The 26,314-nt window shown below is 59.6% G+C and overlaps 1 protein-coding gene across 1 annotated transcript; it reads right to left on the reverse strand.

Annotated features, from left to right (window-relative positions):
• Positions 1–998: 998 nt before the first annotated feature.
• NPDC1 (neural proliferation, differentiation and control 1) lies at positions 999–24,243 on the reverse strand. Its single transcript, XM_063174465.1, has 9 exons — positions 24,120–24,243; positions 10,580–10,723; positions 5,415–5,522; positions 5,115–5,288; positions 4,933–4,999; positions 3,931–4,015; positions 3,701–3,780; positions 3,504–3,600; positions 999–2,554 (listed from the first exon to the last, which is right to left on the reverse strand). Exons 1-9 carry the CDS (start codon positions 24,211–24,213, stop codon positions 2,477–2,479), a joined length of 927 nt encoding a protein of 308 aa, XP_063030535.1. The 5' UTR covers positions 24,214–24,243; the 3' UTR covers positions 999–2,476.
• Positions 24,244–26,314: the final 2,071 nt, after the last annotated feature.

Consider the following 26,314-nt stretch of genomic DNA (forward strand, 5'->3'; position numbering starts at 1 on the left):
GAAAATCACAGGGGGTGTTTTGGTCCAGTTCTGTCCCCTTATTATGAAGGCCCTGGGCTATAATGTGAGTGTTGCCCACACCATCACAGTGCCTGAACACACCAGTGAGTTCACCCTGTTGTGTTACAGCTGTGGGAAGTGAGGTGGGGGCTGAAGGCCTTGGGTGTCTGCATCAGGGGCCCTTGGTCCTGGACAAATGACTCTTCCATGCCTGGATGTGTGGTAGGGACAGGGATTCCCAGGGCACACAGGGCTCCTGTGGCCTCCATGCCTGGAGCAAGGGGATCTTCCCAGCAGAACAGTCAAATTTTACTGTAAGCTAGAGCTTCCCAAAATGTCTGGATGTGCTCCAAGAGAGACAGCTGGGTTGTGGGAACAAAGGAAGGACAAATTTGGGGACCTCGGCAGAGAGGAGTGGGTTTTAGGCTGGGTTTTCCCAGGACTGAGTCCTGGGGGCATCTCGGGTTATTTGGGGTGTGCATTGCCCAGGGGTGCAGCTGGAGACTCCCAGGAGAGGAGCATCCTGGGTGGGTGCTTTGGCGGTGAGTCAGCACCCACCTCCGGCTGCTGAAACCTGGAGAGATGGTATCAGCTTGATGGGGGGCTGGCGTGATCAAAGGAACTGGGCTGCACACAATGCGGGGACTCGATAGCCCTTATCTGTCATCCCCGAGGTGCTAAGGGCCCCGGGGGCAAGGGGCAGAGGGGGCGGCTGGTGGGTGCTGCAGGGCTGGGTGCGGGGGCTCCCACCGACCTTTCCCTGCTGAAACCTGGCAAATACTGAGAGACAAGAAAATTATCCCCGGCTCTTTCTGTGCCTGGGGAAACCCTTGGGAAGGATTTGAACACTACTCCAGCTGCAGAAGCAGAATGGCTGCTCACCGTTCCCTAGGGAAGGTTTGGGGACCACAGCATCCCCCCTTCTTGTCCCCTTGTCCCACCCCACTGTCGAGAGGAGCCCCCCAAGCCTCGGGCCCCACACCACACACTCGCATGGGTCTCAAACATGGTCGTTTAATAAAATCTCCTTTTAAAATAACTACAATTCATACAACAACAACGAGAGGTGTGGGAAGAGTGGCAGCAGCCCAGGGGAGGGGGAGCGCAGGACATGGGGACAGAATCTGTGCCGTGATGGCCTCTGTCAGCCACCCCGCCAGGGACAGGGACAGGGACAGGGACAGTCCCATGCCACCACCACGCACCAGCACATCTCTGCCACTGCTGCCTGCCCTGCCCATGCCTGCCTGAGTGTGCAATGGCTCCGGTGAGCATACACGGTGACCTGTGTCCGTGACAGTCCACAACAGGGCCTGGACATGAAGCCACGCGTGTGCAAAGTAACCCAGACCCTGTTCTGGGCCTTCCACTGGAGGGGTTCATGGCCTACGCACCCGGGAGGGTTGGAGGAGCAGCACTGGGCTCCAAGCAAGAACATGTTGGTGAGGCTGGACGTGGGCAACAAAGAGGTGCAGGGAGTGCCTGGGGCCCAAGAGGTGCCTGGGATGGAGCAGTGGAGACTGTCACCTGCCACAGAGGGATGCTCAGAGAATGCACAGTGTCAGCCTCCACAGGTATGCTGCCCGGGCATGGGCTCTGTGGGGTTTGACGCAGCACAGCAAAGCCCCCATGCCTTGGCTAGTCCCCTCAAGCCACCCCAGCTCCCTCCAGTCCCATTCCTTCCTCCCCCACAGCCACATAAGCTTAAAAACAAAACCTTGAACACTTTTTCTGAGCTTTTACCCCGCTGAGGCCTGGGGTAAGAGAGAGCCCATCCTCTGCTCGCACAGACTGATGGCTCCCAGGCCACAGTGGCACTGGGACTGTCCTGAAGCCCAGCACTCTTACCGGGGTCAGAGCACAGGGCAGCATCTGAAGGAGCAGCCTGGGGACTGATGCCAGTGCCTGCTTGAGCTGCTCCTGCCGTTGGCTCCTGGAGCTCTATCCTGCTGCCAGGAGCTGCCCAGGCAGGGCTGGAGGAGAACGGGCACTGAAGCCCTCAGTGATGCCACCTGCTCCAGGAAAAGGCTCCATCCGTGGCAGAGGTGCTCTGGGCAGGCTGGCAGCCCTGATGCCAGGCATGAGCGTGCCCAGCCCTCCTGGCCCTCTTCTGCTTTCTGACCTTCTCTCTGGCTCCTTCCCAGCTGCTATGCATCAGCCCAGCTTCAGCTAGGGCAGCAGCCCCCTCCTCAGAGCCAACTACAAAGGGACAGCGCCGCAGCCCCCCCTTCCCCCACCAGTTTCTGTGCCAAAGCAGCCGCCCCCCTGCGCCCGCGAGAGCTGTGAGCAAACGGCAACGCAGGGACGCGATCACAGCAGCAAAGAGGACAAGGACGCTGGAAACGGGGGCGATCCCCCCGCCATAGCTGTTAGTGGGTGTTTATTGGGCAGGCGTCGAACAGTCTGGCAGCGTCCCTCGGCCCAGCTGCGGGCGCTCCCCGGCTCGGCCGCCCCGCCGGGCGCAGGACACGGGGCCTTACTGCTGCGGCTTGGGGCTGCAGGGCTGCAGGGACGAGTCGTCGAACAGCGGGTTTCTCACTTCCATTTCTCCGGTCTGCCGCGGCGGCGGGAGAGGGATGGCGGAAAGAAAAGGTGGGAGGTCAGAAAGCAGGTTGGGATTCAGCTGCCCCAGCCCAAGGGGTTTGGGTCTGATCCCCAGAGCGGCAGGGAGGAGGGAGGAGGGGAAGGGGGCTGCCAAGTGGGCTGCAATGGATGACAAACACCAGGACTTCCGTCACCCTGGAAAGGTGCTGCCTTCCTGGCAGGAGGGAATGAGGTGGGGTCATGTGTGAAACCCAAGGTTTTGGGTGGGATGGGACCCCACAGTTAGGCTGGGGACCCCAGGACAGCAGTCCTAGCCCTGCTGGCAGGAACATTTCTTGATCCGACTGGGGACCCCGGGATGGGCTCCACAGCACGGCTGGCAGGAATTGGATGCCCTGTCCAGACTGCCTGCCTGCGATCAAGTGCCCTTTAATGGGCCTGTATAGACCCACTGATGACCCTGGATCTGGGCCCGGATGGCCGCGCTCGGCAGCTATTACCATGTAAAAGGCTCCTCTTCGTCCCTTTGTGCTCTTTGTGGCCAGGGCTGTTATGCCCGTCCCCAGAGTCCCCTGCTCGCCAAGAACACCCTCTGGCTGTGAGGGGTCTCATGTCTGCTCCAGGCCTTGGGAGGGCACAAGGACGAGCCCCCCCAGCCCCGTGCCTAGGGTGACCATGCCCCTGTCGCCAGCGGGACCGTGGGTCAGGTGGGCCAAGGGCTGCTCCAGTCATCTGCTCCCAAGGAAATCCTTGTGCCAGGACATGCATTCCTGCCCACTGGAGAGCTTCAGTGGGAGCTGGCCAGGGACATGGGGGCAACAGAGGGGCAGAGGTTGGACCACTTATAAGTTTGATGAAGAACACGTGGAAAAGGCTCCTCACACTGAAGTGCACGTCCCAGGCACTTACTGGACACCCCCACAGGCACAGGGACCCCTGGCTCTCCTGCACCCACATACCGGAGCCAGCCCCGGGCATTCATACACGGTGAAGTCTCCATCCTCATTCTCCTCATCAGATGATGCTGAGTCCGGCAGCTTGGGCTCCTCTTTATGCCTGGGGAGAAGAAGATGTAGAGAGGAGGTGAAACCCAGTGGGACGGTGAGGACCATCCCAGTTAATGGCAGGACACGTTGTCTGCTACCAGGCTGCTTACTTCTCCAGGGAGAGCATCTGCTGCTTTTGGTGCTGGTAGTGGTACATTTGGGCACTCTGAGCCAGCGTCTTGTCCCCAGGCTGTGGAGAGAGCAGGAACAGCTGTGGAGACTGGGCTGTGGAGGGCCTCAGGCTGGCTGCTGGAGGGCCTCCACCGTGTGGGAATCCCTCCAGCAGAGCACTGAGTCCCGTGTGCCAAACACCTCACGGTGCGGGACATGGGCACCTTACCGAGATCTTGTCATAGGGCAGGGGGCTGGCTACTCGCTGGGCTGAGTAGTCTGCTTTCTGTGCCAGCCTGACCTCCTTCTGCAGCCTGCCAGGAAGGGGCATTGGAATCACAAAGCTTGGAAAAGTTTTCTAAGATCAAGCCCAGCCCTTAACCCAGCGCTGCAAGCCCACAACTAAACCACATCCCCAGGTGCCACACCCACATGTTTTTTGAACACTTTCAGGGATGGTGACTCCACCACCTCCCTGGGCAGCCCTTCCTAAAGCCTAATGCCCGACCACCCTTTACATGAATCTTCCCTAATATCCAACCTATATCTCCCCTGAGACAGCATGAGGCCATTTCCTCTCATCCTGTCCCTTGTTCCCTGGGAGCAGAACTGACCCTCCCTTGGCTGCCCCCTCCTGTCAGGGAGTTGTTCAGAGCATGATTGTCCCCCTGAGCCTGCCTTTCTCCGGGCTGAGCCCTCCCAGCTCACTCAGCTGCTCCTCATAAGACTTGTGCTCCAGACCCTTCACCAGCTCCATTCCCTTCTCTGGACATGCTCCTGCCCTGCAATGTCTTTCCTGCCATGAGGGGCCCAAAACTGAACCCAGGATTTGAAGTGCCTCACCAGTGCCCACTGTAGGCACAATGACTTCTCTAGTTCATCCTAGAGGATGTGGGGAGCCATAGGAGCAGACGACTCCACTGAGGAGCCAGTGACCCTTGGAGGGTCAGCCCTGTTCCCTGTGATGGCAGCTGTGACAGGCAGAACCACCTCCATCCCACGGGGCCTGGGCAGTGTCAGCACCCAGTGCCACAGCGATGCCCACACCAGGTGCCATCTGCTCCCAGGAGCCTGCATCTGGCACGCAGGTGTCTCCCTGCTGTCCTCCTGCCCCAGCCAGCTGATGCCGTGCCTTGGCAGGACTCCTGCCCCTCTTCCAAGCCAGGGCAGCATGGGAATGCACTGCCCTGGGCACAGGGTCACTGAGGGACTGGCCAGAGCCCCAGCTCACCTGTACCAGCAGATGGCTGCCACGATCAGCGCTGAGATCCCGGCCACCGTGCACACCACGATCAGCCCTGCCAGGCGGAGAGGACAGCAAGGGACAGCAGGTGAGCTGGCAGCATGGAGACACCAGCCCATGCTTCCCTGGTGAGGATGTGAAACCTCTTCCTCTGAGCGCCAGGGTCTCACCGAGCACCATGTTGTCATTTTCAGGGATGGGGGACGCCTCCACCGGGTACTTCTGGATGGTGGCAGTGGTGGGGAGGGTGGCGGCTGCCATGGCGCCGGTGGGATCCTGCTGCAGACGCCCCTCTCTCAGCCCACTGGCCACACGCTGTCTGCCACTGTTGGGCACCAGGGTGGCTGCAGGAGAAGACAGAGCAGTGGTGAGTGGTGCCCAGGCAGCACCAGAAGGCAAACCTGCCAGGGGTGCAGGGTCTGGCTGCCAGGGGGTCCCTGGCACCGCCAGGAACAGAGATGAGCACTTACTCCTGGGTCTGCCATCCTGTAGTGGGTGGTGGCGAGGAGCCTCCTGCCTGGCCAGCACATCCGCAAGAAAATCAATTTCTGCCTCCAAGCTGGGAACAGAGGTCCGTCCTAGGGGAGAACAGGTGTGAGATGGGCACTGTGGGGTGCAGGTGTGTGCCCACCCCCAGGGCGAGACCAGTACCCCCAAGAAGGGGCTCCTGTCCCAGCTCCAGCAAACACAGGAGTTCAGTCTGAGGCCCCTCAGATGCAGCTCTCTGAAAGCTGGGCCCCGGGACCCACACGTGTCCTTGCTGCGTTCACTGGGATTTTCACCCCACAAATGCTGGAGGATCAGGAGCAACAGCATCTGCCTTCATGCCAGAGGCAGCAGGTCCTGCAGACTCTGTGAGAGAGGGCAGGGTGCCAGCACCTAATGTGCAGGACCTGCCCCTGGGGTTACATAGCAGCTCCGAGGAAAGAAGGATGGGAGCTGGACCAGGACAGATACTCCCCATCTGCCCTGCTGCCTCAGGGGTGAGGGGCAGCTTCAGCACAGTTACAGTCAGGGGACACCCCAAACACTGGTTTTCACCTCAAAAATAGACCAGGGTCCTTTATAGAGCGGAGTGGCTGGAGCCAGTCCAGAGCAGAGCTCAGCTTGGTTGTTCAGCAGAGCATGGGAGCCCTTGCTCCAGCAGAGAGGTTGGCTCTTGCCCAGCGCCTGTGGGATGCATCTCCTCTGGGAGCCCCATGAGCAAGGGATGTACCCCCAGGGGCTGGCCCCAGCAGCATCTCACAGGTGGCTGTCCAAGCCCACGTTCCAGCACAGTGCCCACCAGGGACATCTGCTCTTCAGGGGTCTCCTGCAGCATTAGGCACAGGCAGGATCCCACTCTGGCCTGAGGTGACAGCATTGCAGCAAGAGTGGAGTCGCTCTTCTCAGGCTCATCAAGCAGAGTCCAGCTCTGACACTCACCACTGCTTTTAACAGAATTAAACTCAAACATCAAAGGCAGTAGACATCCCTGTCCCCATCTCAATCCTCATCCTCCCCTGCTTCCTTTGCCCATATTCAGACTGTCCCCTTAGAGAAGCCCTGGGGCCTAAATCCAGACACACTAAGGCAAGGTGGTACTGGCACATAATTCAAGTTCATAAGAATTACATCTCTGGAATCTGTCCTCATATCCAGTGTTTGGAAATAAACCTTGATTCCCTCTGGAGCCGTGCACAACCGCCACCTTGCTGCCCCATGACTCAGAACCACATGAGCCAAAAAAACAATTTAAAAGGGGGACACTCTTGCTTTAAACAAAAGCACCAAGAGTCACTGTGCCTACATCCTCCATGCTCTGCTGTCTCCAAACTGCCCCCAGCCTCCTACCCTTAGCTAGAGCCCTGGGTTTCCCTGGCTCTTTGCATCCCAGAGCAGTGCCATGGTCAAGTAGTGCCAGGTTGGGGCTGTGCCAGTGCTGTGCCCAATAGGTGAGTGCCATGGTGACAAGGTGCTAGCACAGGGCCAACGTCTCCCAACGGGCAAGGGAGTTGCATGGGACCCAGTGTGACAGCCCTGTGCCTTAGGGGGACACCCTGGTGCCCAGGATTGGGATAGCCCTGTGCCAGGGGACACCCTAATGCCTGCGAGGGGGACATTTGGCTCTAGCTCACCTCTGTACTCTGGGAAAAGTCTGTCTCCATAGGGGACAACCCTGTCCATCCCATGTGTGCCACCACCAGGCTGTGCTGGTGTTGGATGTGATGTGACTGGAAAAAGGAAAATAAAGTTGAAAAAACAGCCAGAGCAGCTGCCAGGCTCCTCACTCTCCCACCCTGTGGGGGTGTGCCAAGTGGCACATTGGAAACTGAGGCAGTGGTTTGGGGTCCTGGCATTGCTGCAGGGCCTGGGTTGTGCTCCTTACCTGCACTAACCAGCTTTATCATCACATTCTCTTCAAGTGGCTAAAAGCTGCCTGCCTCCCATTCTGTGTGGCAGCTAAGCCTCCCCCAGTGATGCCACAATTTCCACCAGGCCTTTGAGGGCACTGAGGGCTGGGTCCTGCCAGGCACTGTGGGTGTGTGAGACGCTGCCCTGAGCTGCTCCAGGGAACAGGGGGCCGAGGAGAGCCCCAGCTCCTGCCCCAGGAGCAGAGATGCAGGGGAGGAACAGCGTCCAGGGAGGGCACACAGGGCACAGACAGGACAGGGCACACAGGCCATGCTCAGGGGCACTCAGGGGAGCAGGCAGGGCCTGTGCAGGGTTTGGGTGCCCCCTCATGGTAGCTGCCACCAGTGCTGCAGCAGGATGTCATGGCCAGGCTGGCACACAGCCCCCCAGTCCCTCTGCTCTGCCCCTGGCGCTCCTCAGGGCTCAGCCTTGGGACACACACCTACCCTGACAGTTTGGGGAAACAGGGACCAAGAAGAGACACATGAGGCTTCTGCCCTGGGCTGAGGAAACCTGTAACTGACAGTGTCCACACGAGGGCACAAAATTCTTATACATCCACTAACTGCTATAGTCCTGCCCAGGATGGCTGCTGTCCTCTTCGATGCTGGTGGCACAGCGAGCAGGGAAGGATGAACATCCATGTCTGTGAGCTGAGGCCCCTTTTCCCAAAGTGCGTCCTGCAGCCCAGTGGGGCTCCATGCTGGTCAAGCACAAGCAGGATAAGACCAACTATCACACAGCCCATCGCTCCAACCCATCACAGCACAGACACATGCAGCACCATGGAGTGCATGGGATTTTGGGGAGCTCAGAGCCCTGTGCAAGACAGCAGCAGCCAGGTGCAGACAGCCAGCTGTGGGATGCAGTGTACCCAGATTCCATCCATCCCATCTCATCTCTGTGCCAGGTATGCCAAGAGCCCTACACATAATGGCAGGAACACTCACATGCCCTCCTGAGACCCCAAATGGTGCATTTCACCTCAAGAAGCTGCTTTTGGGAGAGGATCCCTGGCTCCTGCCAGCAGCAGTGGGGATGGCACAGCAGCAGGATCCCAGGATTGGTGTCACCAGCAGTCACAAGTGGCTCAAGGATGTGTAACCCTTTAAAATGTCTGCCTACATAGCAAAAGGGCTGCATGGGTATCCCCTTCAAGGCTTAGGCATCCTTGGGCTACAGCGGCCCCCTGTTTGCCTTGCATCTCCCCCTAAATGCAGCTATCACAGCCCCTCTTCATCCTCACAGCCCTCTCCAGGGCTGCTACCAGGTAAAGGTACAGGCAGGATGAGAAAGAAAGCCTCCATGACAAAATAAATGGTGCCTCCCTGCCAAGAGGAGCTGGGCATCCTCAGAATGCTAAAACAAAGGATTTGGGAGGAGATCCCCTTTTTTTATTTAACACAGTTCCCACACTTTTGCTGCCACAAGCTAGCAGCATTGCTTGGGACAAGAGGATAGGACTGGGAGAGACTTTGGTGTCACCATCCTGCCATGGTGGGTCCTTAGAGGATGGTACCATGGTCCTGCATCTCTCTGCATAAGGATGCAACTGTGGGCACATCCTTCAGAAAGGAGCTGGGTTGCTATGGAGATGCCAGCACATGTGCAGCCCTTGCGAGAGGGGAATTTGCTCTCAAGACTCCACATTAAAAAATGATCTATAAACAACTGCTAAAGGCATTCAGTGCCAGTGAATGAAGAACCTGTGGCAGGGGCACTGACTGCTGTTAAACACCAAGTCTAGACCCTATTCCTGTGCCAGCCCCTCTTATCCCCCCAGCCATCCCTCTCATTTCAGGCAACGGGTCTTGCTTTGGGGGTCTCCCCTCTGATTCACAGGGTAATTCTCCTGCTAGGAGAAATGGCACTGAAGGCATGTTGGGTTCTGACATCGTCCGTGTGCCCACCTGGGCTGAGCCATAGGTGAAGGATATCTCCAACTGCCCCCCAGCAGGACCCTGAACATGCTCAACAACACAAAGCAATCCCCTAAAACTCAGAGGATCTCTCCATGTCTGCATGGAGTTCAGATGCAGGGGAACCTGCTTCCCTGGTTCAATGACCAGTGCTTGTCCATCCTGCATGCTTTTAGAAGCTCCCCAGGAGTTGGGAACCCCTTAGCAGGAGACTTTTGGGGGCAGCGAGAGTGAAGAACAGGTGGAGAAGGGTGGGCTGGGGGAGATACCAATAGGTTCTGCACCAGGAGGTGACTCAGGTGCTCCAGAGTACCTTGCATCCAGGCAGTCCCCAGCAGAACCTGCCAGGAACAGCCTGAGGGTGTGGCCAGTCCTGGCCTCTTCCCCAGCCACAGAGGCCACTCCACTTTATAGCAATAAATAATTGTGTAGAGCCATAATTATGGTCTTAACTTACCTGTGAGGTGAGCTCATAAGGGGGCACAGAAATAACTCTGCCACAGCTTTCCAAGCTGCATGAAGAGTTGACTGTCACACTGAAATATGCCTATGCCTGGCCCCCAGCACTGTCTTTGCAGCTGAAGCAGGGGCACAGGTGCCACAGCCGCGCTGGGAGCACCCTTCAAGCACTGCAGTAGCAGTGGGATGGCTGACCACAGGCTGCTGCACCCAGGCTGCCACAGCCCCACAGATCCTTCGGGGACGGAGCCAGGAATGACACCCAGCACAGCCTCGGTGCCCTGGTGTGCAGCCAGGGACTGGTGCTCCCAGGCACAGCTGACTCCAGCCCTCCCAGCATGGATGCTGGGCATCACCCAAGGAGGAAACAGCAGTCCTGAACCACCGACCAATATCTCAAACCAAAGGGAATCAGGCACTGAAATCCCACTGGCACCCTGGGATGGGTGAGGCCACGGGCAGCACAAGTCACTGCTCTGTGTGCTGAAGACGGCTCCCCTGCTCCTGCAAAGCCTGAACCCTGGAAGAGCCAGGCAGACCGTGAATATCCTGGAGATCCCCAGAAGCTGCCTGTCCTACTCCTGTCCTTGGAGCTCCCCACAGCGCTGACAGGGCCAATCACCAGAGCAGGATGCACGCAGAGCAGCACGGGTTCGCCAGCCCAAAACCACCCCCCCAGCTGAGGTGAGTGGGATGAGAGGGAGAAGAGCAGCTGCCTCCACAGAGATACAGCTGCCATGGAAAGAAGGAAGAGCATGGGGTGCTGCTGGGCTGGGGGGCTGTCCTGGGGCACAGAACCTCCCAGAGCTGCAGAGGGGCAGGGCAGGTGTGCAGGCACAGGGGTGGAGGGTGGGTGCACCTACCACTGGGTGAGAGCTGCCTCTGGACACAGCGCCCGTGGTCGTCCTCCTGGAAGGGGGGCAGGCAGGGCCCACAGGCTCCTGAGCCTGGCGGGCAGAACTCCCGGCGCTGCAGGGCACAGTCCAGGCTCCGGGGACACGACGCTGCTGTGGGGACAGGACAAAACAGCTCAGGAGGGGGACAGGGGTCAAACACACCCCCAGGTCTGTTCACAGCTTTTTGAAGGGGCACCCAGCTGCCCCGGGCTACCCATGGCTGCCCATGGCTGCCCTGCTGCAGCTCCCAGCTATCAGTGGGCTTCACCACAAGACCCCAGCTTGCCTCCATAAGGCCATTACCACCTGGAATTAACCACGAGCTTAATTACCGAGGAGTTGGACTCGATGATCTTCATGGGTCCCTTCCAACTTGAGCTAGTCTGTGACTCCATGACACGCACAAGGCAGTTGCAGTGATGAGCATGCAATGCCCATACCCCCCAAGGGTCCCCAGCCCCAGGGTGCCACCATCCTGTGGGACACATGAGGAAGTGCTGCAGCACCAGGATCTCCTGCTGCTGCCTGCCCTGCATGGGGAGATGAAATCCAACCAGCACAGACTGATGCTGGTGTGGTGACTGTTGAATCAAAAGCCACAAACTCCCCCAAAGCCTCAGCAGGATGTGACAGTGCTGTGACTTAGGCTCCCATCCCTTCAGGATTCCCTGCAGGAAGCAGCGGGAGCCAGCCCTCCCCGGCACTGAACTGCACCCCAAACCTCGCTCACAGTTTCATGGGGCATCTCACGCCACTCCCTGGGTACAGGCATGAGTCCCCCAGGTCCAGCCTCACCAACCCATTGTGCCACGGCAGTGCCATCGTGGCTGGGTCTTCATCCCAGGAAGTGGACCTCTCTGGGCACAAGGTCCCCATGTCCTACACAAAGCTGAGTCCTGGGCCAGGTGATGGTGGCAAACCACGTGCAGAGCTGGAGACAGACAGGAACTGTGACACAAGGGGCCAGCACTCAGGTACCACCGGTGGCAGGGGGCTCTTTGGGGCGCAACCGGGTCCCAGCTTTGATGGTGACACTGCTGGTCCCGCTGCAGCTTGGAGTGTCTTTCCCTCAAAAGCGGTGGCGCTGTGGAATCAGGTGCCCTTCAGTCCACCCAGCACTCAGGCTGGGCACAACTGCGTGGGAGGAAGAGCTGGACAGGGCCACAGCTAGATGGGGTTGCACAGCTGGCTGAGGGTGTGGCACACAGCTGCCCTATCTGCCCCTCACCTTGTCCCTCACCACTCCGGAGCATTCCCGCAGGCAGCAGCAGGCAGGGAGCAGCACTGTGGGGCTGCACTGGGAGCAGGGCCAGGCTGGCAATGAATCACAGCAGGAACAGGCTCCCAGCACCTGCCCACGCACCCCGAGCAGTCCCTGGCAGCCCTCACTGCCCACACTGGCACCAGCAACTCACCGGCCACCTGCCTGTCCCTGCCCCTGCCCCTGCCCCTGCCCCTGTCCCTGCCCCTGTCCCTGCCCCTGTCCCTGTCCCTGCCCCTGCCCCTGTCCCTGCCCCTGTCCCAGTCCCTGCCCCTGTCCCTGCCCCTGTCCCTGTCCCAGTCCCTGCCCCTGTCCCTGCCCCTGTCCCAGTCCCTGCCCCTGCCCCTGCCCCTGCCCCTGTCCCTGCCCCAGTCCCTGTCCCAGTCCCTGTCCCAGTCCCTGTCCCAGTCCCAGTCCCTGTCCCTGCCCCAGTCCCTGCCCCTGTCCCTGCCCCTGTCCCTGTCCCAGTCCCTGTCCCAGTCCCAGTCCCTGTCCCTGCCCCTGTCCCTGTCCCTGTCCCTGTCCCTGTCCCAGTCCCTGTCCCTGCCCCTGCCCCTGCCCCAGTCCCTGTCCCTGTCCCTGTCCCAGTCCCTGTCCCTGTCCCTGCCCCTGTCCCTGTCCCAGTCCCTGTCCCTGCCCCTGCCCCTGTCCCTGTCCCTGTCCCTGTCCCTGTCCCTGCCCCTGCCCCTGCCCCTGTCCCTGTCCCTGCCCCTGCCCCTGTCCCTGTCCCTGCCCCTGCCCCTGTCCCTGTCCCTGCCCCTGTCCCAGTCCCAGTCCCTGTCCCTGCCCCTGCCCCTGTCCCTGTCCCTGTCCCTGTCCCTGTCCCTGTCCCAGTCCCTGTCCCTGCCCCTGTCCCTGTCCCTGTCCCTGTCCCTGTCCCTGCCCCTGTCCCTGTCCCTGTCCCTGTCCCTGTCCCTGTCCCTGTCCCTGCCCCTGTCCCCAGGGACGGCAACACCTGGCACAGCCCTGGCGCACTCCAGCACTGATGGGGCAGCACCAAGCACATGGCTTAGAGCCCTAAACAGGACAGAGGCGGCAGAAGACGAATCATGAAGGCATAACAGTTCTGCTCCCCCAGCAAGGGTGCAGGAAAGATATCACCCCAGTGGGATATGCAACCCCCTGCTTTTTGCATGGCCATATTTCACCATCAAACTGCTCCCTGGAGGCTGCAGCTGCTACTAAGAACCTCTAGCCTGTGCCCAGGCAACTCTCCACACCACTCCATGAGGAAGTCATCACCTTCCCCACCTTGGCTGCCACTGGCAAGGGTGCACCAACTGCAATTTCAGCGCTGGCTGACCCCCACAGCAGGCACAGCTGCCTGGAGGGTGTGGAGAGGATGGGGGAAAGTGTCCACTGTGCCCATGGGAGCTGGGTTTTTTGCTGGACTCTTTGTTCCCTGGGGATAGTGTGGGGCTTGGCCATGTGGCTGGGGGGCAATTAGTGCTTAATGGGCACATAATCAGATGTCTAAGCACAGAAACTGGACTTGGCTCCTGGCTTCACCTCCCCAGGGTTACTCTCAAGGCCACTCTGTTTAAAAAACAGGGCAGGAGGTGGTCGTGGCACTGTGCAGCCTTAGGCTGGGGACATGTCACAGCCCCGTGGGGCAGTGGGGAACACACCTGTAGGGGCCCCTGTCTGTGCCACAGGCTCAGGGAAACACTTCCTCCCAAAGCAGGTGCTGCCAGAAGCTGATCACTGGCGGAGGAAGTGACCCCAGTGTGGGTCACCCCACAGAGCCAGACACCGACAAGAGCCTCAGAGCCACCTTGTGAGGAGTGGTGGGCGCAGAGCCCCGAGCCAGAGCCCAGCAACTGGGTACATAAAGCCCAGGCTGGATTCCAGTGAAGGCTGTTATCTCTGTTTGAGGAATGAGTTGTGCTTGCCCAGCTGTCACTGGCTGCAATTCAGAGCTCCCCATGTGTCACCAGCCAGTGACTGGTGAGCTGGCATTACTGCGTGGGCACCCGGTGGATTGAGGGGGCTCACAGGGGCTTTACTCCCTGACCCACCTCAAAGCCCAGCAGTGAGAATCCTTTGTTGGTGGGAGTGGGCACCTCAGTGCCATGCTAGGTGATGAGGACCGAGCGCTCTGTGTGCCACCACCCAGGTGCCACATGGGCACATCCAGCCCTGACCGCTGCCACCCTGTGGGGCTGTCAAACTACACTGCCCCACTGCTGCCCCACCCTTGCACACTCACGCATTCCTGTGGCTGGTGCCACCTGTCCAGTGCTTGAGCAGGCACACGTTGGGTTCCCCAAGACTTTGGCCATGGGTGCCCCCCTCCTGAACACTCACCTTGAGGCAGAGTACTTGGGCTGGCACAGTATGTGGGTCCCAACTCCACCCAGCTGTGGCCATGTCACCACCATGCCACCCACCTGGTAACAGTGCCAGGGTGCCTGCTGCAGCTCCCAGTCTTGCCTCTGCAGCTGCAGGGCTGCTGCTGAATCTGGGGAGTTTGGGATCCCCCCACCCCGACCACAGTCCCTGCTTAGCGCCAGTGCAGCCCAGCATGGCCTGGCCACAAGTGGGATGGGCAGAGGGACCCAAGCTGGGGTGCAGCTGTGGTCCTGTGAGGACCCTAGCCCAGAATGGTCCTGCCAGCAGGACAGTACAGAGCAGAGGAGCAAGCAATGAATGATATGGAATGTGCAGCCAGCACCAGACACAGCCCAGCCAGGATGCTGCTGTCCAGATGTGCCAGGGGTGTTCAGAGGAGGGGGATGCTCCAATTGCTGATATTGCCCTGCCATGGTGCTCAATTCCTGTGCAGGTGGGCAGGGAGGCCAGAACAGCACAACTGGGGTAACCCCTTAACCCAAGCTCAAGCCTGGGCTGAGCTGCTGGTGCTGGAGGAGCTGAGTGACTCCCTGCAGGCAGGACCCCAGCCCAAGGCCGGCGGGACACAGCAGCTGGCACAGACAGGGCAGGTGGGCATCAGCTGGGGACACGTGTAAGCAGGAACAGACCTGTGCCCAGGAGGAAACACGGTCAGGTGAGCAGCAAGGCCTCTGGATGTGTTATCCATGGGGGAAAGCTGAGCACAAAGCTCCATCCCCAAGGACTCACCCTGGGGAGAGCTGTGCCAGGCATCCAGGGTGGCACTCAGCAGAGTGCTTGTGACAGGGAGTGCCCAGGCAGGGCATAGAGCCACCGGCAGTCTCAGACTGGGTGGAGCAGTTCTTCCATACTCATGCCAAAACATACAGGTGAAAAAGAAACAAAAATAAACCCAAGGAGGACATTTGTGTGGCCAGGGAGGCAGGGACTGCCCCCGCTGCGTCACTGCTGCAGATAGAGAGATAAAAGTGAACGTAAGAGGATAATTAATTAGCACCGAGCACTGCTGTGAATGTTTAAGGTCCTGGCAACGCCAACACCCAGCCTCCCTCTCAGCTGCCAGCCCCGGTGCCAACAGTGGGAGCTGGCAGAGCCCACTGGGCCTGGGCTGAGCCCACAGGGCTCTGGCTGCACAGCCACGTGGGCACAGAGCAGCCTGCCCAGGACCACTGGGTCTGGCCCCTCTGTGGCAGCAGGACAGGGCCCCTGGTGGGACATGGGCAACTGAGGGGGGATATTGGGGTGTCTGGGGAACAGGGTGCCAGTCTCACTCCCACGCTGGGCCCCTGCATGCCGGCTGAGGCTGAGGCAGGACCACGGCAAGGCCATGAGAGAAGCCCAGCAGCGGCAGCAGCCCCCGCAGGGCCTGCAGTGGTGTGGGCTCTGCCAGCTCCACTCCAAGGTCATTCCTTCTCCTCTTCTTCCTCATCCTCCTCCAGCCAGATAATGTGGGAGCTGCTGAGGGCCCTGCCTGCAGCCTGCCCTCCCAGTACTTCCACTGCCAGCTGGCACTGGCCGTGGCTCCCTCCCAGCTCTGCAAAGTGCTCCTGGCTCTGAAGGAGGACTCTGGAGCAGGCCCAGGGCAGGCTGGCGGGCAGACATCAGGCAGGCAGGCTGGCATGATGCCCCCATCAGACCTCAGCCCCCGAGGTCTCACTTCCCCCTGTCCAGAGCCTCCCTGGGCAGGGGCAGTGCTGCTGTTCAGCAGCAGGCAGGAGCAGGGCTTGCTGAGGTATCCCAGCACCTCACCTGCCCTGCCCCACGCCCAGGGATGTGGCTCCTGAAGTGAGTCAGCGGCAGGGACTGCCAGCAGCTGCAGTAGCAACGCCAGGCTGGATGCTGTGCACACCAGCCACGGGTGACACACCAAGCAGAGGTGACACACACCAGTCACAAGCGACACACAGAGCGACTGCAGGATGGACGCTCCACTGGTGGCCGCAGCTTGGTGGGCTTCCTGACCCAGCTGCATCCACCTGCCCTGCTGTCTCTTGCACTAGGAGGCAGGTGGATGGGGACTGGGCTGAACCCCGGGAGCAATGCCCACTCCTGGGCACAGCTGGCATCACTGCCGGGGCAGTCCCTGTGCCACTGCCAGCAGCTGCTCACGTCACTGCCGTGCTCCTGCCCTCGAAAACGCAGCAGCCAAGCCCCCTCTCCCCCAGAGACAGCGGAGCAGCGCTGACCCCGCAAAGCAGGACTGGGGGGATGCCGGTCACATCACGTCACCGCTGGGGACACAGCATGTGGCACCAGTGTGACCCCGTATCCTGCAGCAGCACCGCTGTGTGCTGCTCCACCAGTAAGGGAGCAGCTGGAAATGCTTCTTTGTGCTTCAGCAGATTTAGTCAGGCAGATGCAACACGTCACCAGCTCCCATCCCTGAAGCCACCAGGGCTTGTGTCCTGACTCCCAGCTTTGGCTGGTGGGTGCTGAGGTCTGGCCCAGCTGGCAGAGATGATCTCCAGCACAGTTTCTGGCATGGCCAAGAAACAGTGCCAGCAGCCTTGTGCCACAAACTGGGGACAGGGAACACCTGTAGGGAACCCCTGGGAGCATTCCCCATGCCTGCACAGCGAACACCTCTACTGCACCCTGCTCCCACCAAGGGGACAGTCCCACTGATGGGACAGTGCCACCAGACACAGCCCCACCCAGGAACAATGGAAAAAGGCCTCATCCTCACCACTCCCCCCCCTCCCACCTCCCACCCCCATCCTCACCCAGCTGCTGCTGCTTTGGGGCCACCAACCCAGAGCCCTGGGCTGGGCAGCACAGTGTGGTGGGCACCCATGCTGCAGCCCTGAGTCCATCAGGATGGGCTTCCAGAGCCTTTCCTGCTTCAAGCTCAATGCCAAGGGGGAAAGGGAGGGCCAGGAGGAGCTGAGCCAGGTTCCTGCAGAGGTGGGGAGATGCCAAGCCCTCGGCATCTCCAAACACATTGCCTCCCAAACATCAGTGTTCCCCCAGAGTCTGTCCCTGCTCTAGAGGAGACCCCATCTACAAGCACCCCAAAATCCCAAGTTGCTCCTGTGATTCCAGGCTGGGGCAGAACCAGGCAATCTCCAGCAGGCTGAGGGAATGGAAATTTGTGCCATCACTACTCAAAGCACTTAACTAGGCCAGAAACATCCCTGTTCCCTGCCCTGGCAGCCTGCTGGATTGGTAGGGCCGTGGGAACAGGAGATAGCACCAGGATGGTTGGAAACTGCTCCAGCAAACCACATCCAGACCCCAGCAGAGACTGGGCAGAGCCAGGAAGTAGCAGAGAACATTGCTCTCCCTGCCTGTGGCTGGTGTGGAAGGCATCAAGCCAGTGAGGGGCATCCCAGCCTCAAGAACCCCGAATGCTGACAGCCCCAAGTGCAGCCCTGCAGAGCTGCCACAGCCAGGATGTGCACCACTGCATCCCACCTGTGTCCCTGCTGTGCCAGGGGGTCTCCGGCCACAAGTGGCTTCAGACATTCAGGAAGAGAAGAAATAATTAAAAAATCCAAAGGCAAACCAGGTGCCATACGCCCTTTACCCAGGCCTACCCACCCCAACCTGCTGCTGGCTTTGCTCCACTCCATGCACACCCACACCCACCTGTGCTGGGGACCCCGGCTGCCACCAGTGTGCCACCTCATCCCCGTGCATCTGGCTGCTCTTTGCAGCCTGAACCACCCACTTTGAGACTTGTTTATCAGGTTTTTCTCAAGTAAATACCAATGAACTTTGCACATGCACTGAGCCTGCTGGGGCTGGGGTTGGGTTCTTTAATTCCCTTCTTATTGGGCAAGTTTTGCACCACATCACAAGTGAAGCAGGTGGTGGCCAGGGCTGTGGTGCACAGCAAGCACCACCTGAAGCACTGAGCAGTCTGGAAGGAAGGGAGTGGGGTCCAGCTCCCTCCTAAGGGCATTCCTGGGCACTGACCCAGCAGCAGGAGAGCACCCCACGGGTACACACTTGCCCATTGAGCCACAGCAGAGTCACAGCCCTGGGTTAACTCTCTCTGTGTGATGGCAGGGAGGTGGGAGAGGGCAGTCCACCCCACAGCTCGGCACCCAAGGAGCTGCCAGGCCAGGGCCACCACAGCTCAGCCATGTGAAAGCAGACACAGGCTCCCATGCACTCTCACTACTCGGCTGGAAATATCCATCCAGAGCAGCAGCACCACTGCACCTGCCAGGGCCAAGATGCTCTTTAGCAAAGCCAAAGCATTCCACACCACCACCAGAGACATCTTGTAGCCCTTGGCAAAGAGGCACGAGCAAAATTTTGCTGATGCCTCCAGCGGCTCAGAGGTGGCATTGTTCAAGGTGGGGATTCTGTCTGTCTGTCCAGCTCCCTTTGTCTAGTCATTGCCTGGCACCAGCCCTGGTACTCCCACCAGCCCATGACCCTGAAACAGATGCCTGGGGACATAGCTCCTCACCCATGAGTGCTGGAGCAGTAGGGGTCAACCTTTACAGCTGTTGGAATAGTCTTTAGAAGAAGCGTCTTTGGAACAACAGTCTTTGGAACAAGGGCTATCAAGGGGACTCCAGGTGGGCACCCTCCATGTTGGTGGGCATGCAAGAGCAGAGGCAGGCAGAAATGCTGCAGCATCCACCCTGCTGTGGCTGCACCCACAGCTATGCCTGCACTCATTCAGCCACCACCAGTGATAAAGACCTGCAGGGCCATTGTTCCCCATGGAGCAGAACCCAGAAACTGAGAGGCCCCATCAACACAGAAACTGGGTGTCCATGGGATGCACAGCTGCATCCTAGGGGTGCTGGTGCATGCAGCATCCAAGGGCTCTCGATAAAGGGCTGCAGATGGTGCCAAAAGAGCTGGACCTAGAGATTTTGGGGTATATGCTGCATAGGAAGAGTCAGCTCAGGGAAACCCTCTCCTTCCTAGCCAGGAATGATTGCTGCAGGATGGGTCACATTACAGCAGCTCACCAGGTTGCCCTCTCTTCTGATTTAGGGCCCTCTCACTCCCTCTGACAGGTGCAAGATGATGAAGTCCCCAAGGCAGAGCAGCTCCTTGCCCACAAGAGCAGCCATGGGTGCTATGGGTGCACTGGAGACCTGCACCTTCCACACCTCCTGTCTCCACCCCCACCACAGTCTCCTTTCTGTGGGAAGGGAACAGAGGCCAGGAGCCCAGGGAACCCCTGTATCCTGATGAGTCAGGGTCCCTGACAGCACTCTACTGACATGTCACCCACCTAGTGCCATGAGTTCCCACCCAAACAGGGAACACCTCTCAAAAGCTTTGCCATCCTCTATCTGTGCAGGAAGCAGCCCAGCGTGTGCCACAGTGTGCGTGGGTTAACAGGGGCAGCTGCAGCCCACGGTGCTCCAGGGCTCGATAAGGCAGGACCAGGACCTGCTCTGGCTGCGTTTCCTTCCACCAATTCAAATCTCACTCCAGGCACTTAACGGACAGTTTCTTCCTGTTGCAATTCTCGTTAGCTCACAAAGTGGCTAATTACAGGCCTGCAGCTGCCATTTGGAGCAGCAGCAGTGCTGGGTTATGCCGAGGCACAGGAGGGAGATACCTCAGTGCTGGCAGTGGCATTGGGGCCAGCCCCAAGGGTTTAGGGATCAGCCAGCCCAGGGGAGACACTACTCCCTTCGAGGACCAGACCCAGAGCTCTTGGTGGGGCCCCAGCACCAGGGCACAGTGTTTATGGATTTAATGCACGGGTGGAACTGATGGCAGCTTCTGCACCCTGTGCCAGGGACCCAGCACCTTGCACATGGGGAGAGGCCATCCCATCAGCCCTCTTGTCCCTGCGCACCAAACCACCCATCCTGTTCACAACACGCCCATCGCTCTTGTGTGCAGCAGCCCCCATTAACTCTCTCCTTCCAGAGTCCCCACTGTGCTGTCACTCCTGTCTCCAGCATTGCCACACCTCTCCTGTCCTCAGCACACTGTGCATCCCGTGACCCCTTCTGTTCCCCCTGCCACACTGTCACCCCTGATAGCCCCCACCACTCCTCTAGTCTCCAGCATCTACCACCAAGCTCGGTGTCCCCAGTGCCCTGCCCAGGCTGTCACCCCCCGATGCTGTGCCCCCCCGGCAGCAGCCGGCAGGGCTAAGCCGATTTCCTCCCTTAATACCCCCATGGCCCAGAAGAGACAGTTCAGGCAAACATCGATGCACCTTCCCCGAGCTGCGGGGACACTCAGGCTCTCTGGGAACTGAGGGATCCCTGGGGTGGGGGAACAGTCTCCAGAGCTGCCAGGAAACTGCAGATCCAAAGGACGGGACCCCGCACAGTGCAAGCAGGCCCCTGGCTCCAGAATCCCAGTCTCCCCACCCTGAGCTCCAGCTCTCCACGCATCGGCATCCCCAGGGTATTGCTGGGGGGCACATGGATTTGTGAGTCCCCACAAAGCTACAGCAAAAGGGATGAGGGATTTTCACCCTATCTCTTCCATAAACTCTTCCTTGATGCTGATTCTGTAATTGGAATTATCAGACATCTTTCCACCCATTTCCCCCCCTCAGGCCTGCAGACGGAGCCCTGCTCATGTCCCTGGCATGGGTACCAGCTCCTTGGAGCCCTGTGGGATGCCTGTGGTGCACATCCCAGCTCCTCCACACCTCATGCCCACAAGGGCTCCTTTCCCACAGGAAGAACCAGCTGAGCACAAGTAACCCCAGATAACAAGGTGGAGACATTATTTCCAAGAATAAAACCACATGGGCAGCACCCTAGCTGCTGCCTGGAGAAACACCTGGCCTGCACCAGTGTGGCAGAGGACCCCCCACCACGGGAGGCTTGAAGGGATGTGGTGACTGGATGGGATCACTGCCCACCACCACTCCCAAGGGGGACCCAGACAACCTTTCCTGTGCCTCAAGAAAAAACTGGGGCTGCTAGCTGCAGACCAACCCAGAGAATGCTGCAGGGCTGAGATCACTCCCTTCATCTGACAAGGCAGCCAGGCCCCTGCAAGCACCACAGGCGCAGCACCAGTCCCAGTGTCTTGCTCCCAAGAGTGGCTTGGAGCTGCAGCAGCTTCAGGGGTCAGCATGGGGGTCCCTGGGGCTACTGCACCCACTGAGTCCCAACCCTGCTCCCAGTGCAGCGATGGACGAGCAGGCAAGGAGGAAAAGCTAAGAGATGGGCAGTCCCACCACAGGCTCAGCCTGGGAACTTCCTAGGGGATGGCTCCTGCCTAGCCATGCCCAGCTGGGAATTTTGAGCAGTACCTGCACCACTGCAGAGCAGGGGCAGCCAGTATCAACAGCAGCATCTGTGCTCCCACCCACGTCCCTGCAGAGCAGCATGAGGAGGAGCAGCAGTGCAGAGCCAGCAGGTCAAACGTGGCCAAATGGGTCACTTGGACTGGAAACAAAACTCAGATTTTGCTGAGCATCTTCTCCAGATGTCTGGGATGTGGGGTGGCTGCGGCAGCGGGGTTCAGGATTATTAAAAAAATGGGGTTCTAGCCTGTCATCCCCTTTGGAAAACTGGGGTCTTTTTGTTTACAATAATAACAATGATAATAATAGATGAAATTTGGCAACCTAGTTACTCAAGAAGTGGGGAGAAATATGGCTGTCACTCATGTTCCAGGAAATGAAGCCAGAAAACGAAGCAAGGCAGGCCCTCTGCCCAAAGCCTGGTGTGATGCATAGAGACATGTGGGAGAAAAAAGCCCAGCTGAGGAGTAGCAAGCAAACCTAAACCACCTGCAGCACCTCCAAAGCACTGCTGCCCTTTCTCCAGCTTGGATCAGGCTCACAGCAAGATGAGGATGTTACTGAGCCACGTGCAGCTGCATCCCAGGAGATGGCATCTGCTGCAGGGGCTCTGGGTCGCAGCGCCAGCCAAGGAAAGTGAGGAGGAGGAGGAGATGCCAACCTCCTGAAGCTTTCTGAAGAAGCTTTGATGGAGCTGCAGAGGCAGGAGGACATGAGTATGGTGGTGCAGGACTTCTCCCTGGATCCCTCCTTGCCAGGAGCCAGTTTCACCAGCATACCACAGAAGCTGCTCCTGGGCTTGCCACCTCCACTTGCAGCCACCCCCAGAGAAAGCCAATCTTGGCCCCATCTGCTCAGAAAGGCAATTATAAAGTGAGAAGAAACAGCCAATGCTTCCTGTGCCCCACTGCACTCACAGAAAGGTGGTGGGGCTGGGACAGAGACTCCTTTGCCTGCCCAGCACCCTAGGGACATTTTCTTCCGCCATCCTCAGGAGAAACCTATCTGGAGCTCCCCACTGCCACCTGCCATACAACCTCAAACTCCTGGCAATGGGATGCTGCTGTCGGGAACAGTGCAAAGACACCATCCCCAGCTTCTCTCAGGGGAAAGAGGTTGAGCTGAAAATCCAATCCCACATCTGCCAAGAGCATGCAATATCCCAGCACTGGAACAGGCTGCTGATGTGGCGCCAGGCCCCTCATGCTCACCTCATCTCCAGCATCCTCCTAGTGCTGGGAAGGGAGGGGAAGGGAAGAGGAAATTGTCATCACTCCCTGACAGCACCTGGGCACAGCCACCCCAGCAGCCCCTCAAGTGACCCAGCCAACCAGCACTGCCAGGCCAGATGATCCCACACTAACCCCTAAATTCAGGAGGAGCAGAGATTATGCTGGATCACTGGTGGCTCATCTGAGCCCGGATCTCCTTCCTCTCCTCTCAGCCTGTGTTAGCAACACCTCTGGCTGCGCCCCCCCAGCCTTGGCTCGTGGGAAGAGGGGGAGCGCAGGAGCATCCCCACCTCTGCCTCCAGCCCTCCGACGTGGAAACACACAGACGCTTTGATATTGCAGCTTCCCGCCGCCCCTCAGAAGCACGGAGAGGCCACCCCGTCCCGGTGACAGCAGGCTGCCCGCCCGGCGTCCGCCGGCCCGGCGTCCGCGCTGCCGGGAGCCCGACGAGGGAAACAATATCGGATTCGCAAACAATGCTGGGAGCCAGGAGGCCCTTGCCGGCTCCTGCGCCAGCCAGGCGGAAAGCACCTGCCCGAGACAGGCCGTACCCAGGCAGGAACACGGCACCTCCCGGAGCGGGCAGCCACAGCCTTCCCCGCAGGCAGCAGCGGGGCCTGGGGCTGCCCGGGGCTGTGGGGCCGCTGTTGGTGCCCAGCACAGCTCTGCGCACCCCAGCAGCGGGCACGGCGCAAGGGGACACGGAGCACGTCCGGTGCCACACGCCCCAGGAGGGGAAATGTCCTAACCCAGACCCCGAACCTCAAGCAAATTAAACCTGAACGCCCCGAAACAACCCTTCGGCAGACAGCAGGGCGGTGCTGCACGGGAAGGCGCGAAGGCCACCCATTCCTTCTGCCACGGCGGAGAGCAGAAATGTCACCGTCACCGGTGTAACGGGGCGGTGCTGAGGCCGCTCCCGGGGCAATGAGGCAGCTGGACAAACAGGGCTCCCTCCAGCGCAGCCCCGGAGGCTCCCCGGGTCACTGCAGCGCCCTTATTTTTTTCTTTGTGGTTTTTGATGTTGTTTTAATTTTTTCCTCCCAATAAAGGTGCTTCATGAAGGCCGCTCCCATGACTACGTGCTCCTTCCCCACTCCAGGATCCACATCTTTGGGTCCCTCCAGCCCCCTCAAACAGCCGCTGGGGACCAGCCCCGCGGCGCTGCCACCCGCTGCCAGGCCCCTGCCGGCAGCAGCGGGCAGGAGAGTGACGGGGAGGTCCCCGGGGAGCGCTGCGGGGTGGGAGAAACCCCCGTGGAGCTTTGTGACGGGGGCATCTCCTGTCTTGCTCCACCCAAGAACACGAACACTCACGGATGCTGATCTCTGGTGGGGATGGGGATAATGAGGGAGAAGAAGGGGAGCAACCGCACCAGGGTTCGCCGTAGGAGAGGACACGAGCATCTGCGGGGGAAGGGAGAGGACACGGAGACGGGAGTGGGGGGGACGAGGAGGTACTCACCGGCACGGGCGAGGCGCAGACGGAAGGATCCGAGGGCGGTGAGCAGCAGCAGCAGCGCTCCGCGGCGGGCGGCAGCGCCTCGGGCCGCCACCATCGTCCACGTCCACGGACACGGACACGGACACGGGCACGGACACGGACACGGGCGGGCGCGGGGCCGCGGCGGCTGCGGGCGGCGGGGCGGGGCCAGGCGGAGGGCGGGGCCAGGCGGAGGGCGGGGCTCCAGCCCGTTTGGGCTCCACCCCCGCCGCCAGGGCCCGGCCCCGCAGCCGCCGCGGGAGCGCTCGGGCCTCAGCGGGCCGGCGGCTCCCCCAGGGCTGCGGAGCCCGGCCCAGCGCCCAGCGCGGCTCCAGGGAGCTGGACACAGACCTTGGACAGGGGCCTGGAGTGACAGAACAAGGGGGAACGGCTTCCCACTGCCAGAGGGCAGGGTTACATGGGATATTGGGAAGAAGTTTTTCCCTATGAGAGGGGAAAGGCCCTGGCAGAGTTTGCTCAAAGAAGCTGTGGCTGTCCCATCCCTGGAAACGTTCAAAGCCAGGTTGGACAGGGCTCTGAGCAAGTGGCAGGTGTCTCTGCCATGAGAGAGGTGTTGGACTATATGACCTTGAAAGGTCCCTTCCTCCCCAGTGCAGTCTGTGATGCTGTGTTAGGGTCTGGTTATTCCCCCAGTCCCCCATGAATGGCATACTCTGGGAGTGATGAGCTGGGGAATGTCATCTGTCAGTCGTGTGGCTGCTGGGGTAATGTTTAGGCTGATGGCTGGAGGTATCTCATCCCTGCCTGCTCTGCAGCTGTGGCACCTGGCTTTGAGTGCTGCGTTTGTCAGACCTCATCTGCCGTTGGCTTTGGATAGAGGAGTACACTGCCAAAGCACCCCCTCCCTTCCCAGTGAGAGCCACATTCCTGGGCCACTCCCTTGCAAAACCTCTTTCCATATCCTGGATTAGTCTCATATCTCTAGGATTTGCTTTTCAACCCCTATGTCCCCTTCAAGTACAAATGTCCCATCTGGCTGCAGGACAGTGGATGCTTGGTGGTGATGTGCCTCCACAGCCACAAGGCCCCGAGATGCCACATGGACACCCCAGTCACACCAACAGCCATGTCCAACAGGGATGCTAGGTTGTCTCTGTTTGCTGCAGAGCTCCCAGGCCACCCAAGGTTTTCCCCCATGGAGTCAGGGGATGCTCTGCAAAATCCTGGCATCCAGTCTCTGGCCCCATGCTCTGGGCACAGACCTGAGGCGTTGGCACAGACACAAATGACATGATGCTGAATGGGACCTGCTGTCTGGGATCCTGCCAGCCAGCATGTGCTGCCTGATTCTCAGTGTGGGGATTGCCGTGGCTGTGCCCTGCCTGATTCTCAGGGTAGGGATTGCCATGGCTGTGCCCTGCTGCCTGGCTGGGCTCAGGGTAGGGATTGCCGTGGCTGTGCCCTGCTGCCTGGCTGGGCTCAGGGTAGGGATTGCCGTGCCTGTGCCCTGCCTGATTCTCAGGGTAGGGATTGCCGTGGCTGTGCTCTGCTGCCTGGCTGGGCTCAGCCCCAGCCCAGGCGCTCACAGTGGGAGCCCCATTAGAGCCTCAGTGGTGCCCTGGCAGGCTGTCAGCCCGCTCCAGGACTGTCCAAGGAATGCTGAGAGCAAGCTGCCATGGTGTGGTGTGACAGGGATGTCAGGCGTGGCTCTGGAAGGAATTGCCACCTGCTCATGGTTCCCCCTGCCACCATGGCTGAGCAGGAAGGTGCCAGGTAGAGGTGGGTGACAGCATGCCATGGGGCCAGCCATGTCATCTGCTCCCAGCAGAATTGTTACCTCTTAATTTTTCTTTATTGCTTAATTTCCTTGGCCCTTTGCTCCTGTGAAAGGTATTGTGAAAAAAAAAATCCCTGTCTGAGATTTTACTTCCCCAAGAAAAAGCTGCTGTCATGGTTTAGGAATGGCACTCCTCAATTTAGTGCCCCCTGCCCAAGACTCTCCCAAACCAGATCCTGCTCCCTTCCCCCTCCCACTTCTATGGCCTTCTTCCTGCCATGGAAATGGAGTTGAGAACTGGAGGCACAAAAATATGAGTTGAGATAAAAACCATTTACTGGACACAGCACTTCTGTAGAGACCTGTCGTAGCTCGACATAGGAGGAATTTAGGGAAGGGACCTCAGCACTCCCCAGCATCACACTGAGCCATGGGACAG

Source organism: Melospiza melodia, chromosome 22, assembly GCF_035770615.1.
Source record: "Melospiza melodia melodia isolate bMelMel2 chromosome 22, bMelMel2.pri, whole genome shotgun sequence".
Classification (NCBI taxonomy): domain Eukaryota; kingdom Metazoa; phylum Chordata; class Aves; order Passeriformes; family Passerellidae; genus Melospiza; species Melospiza melodia.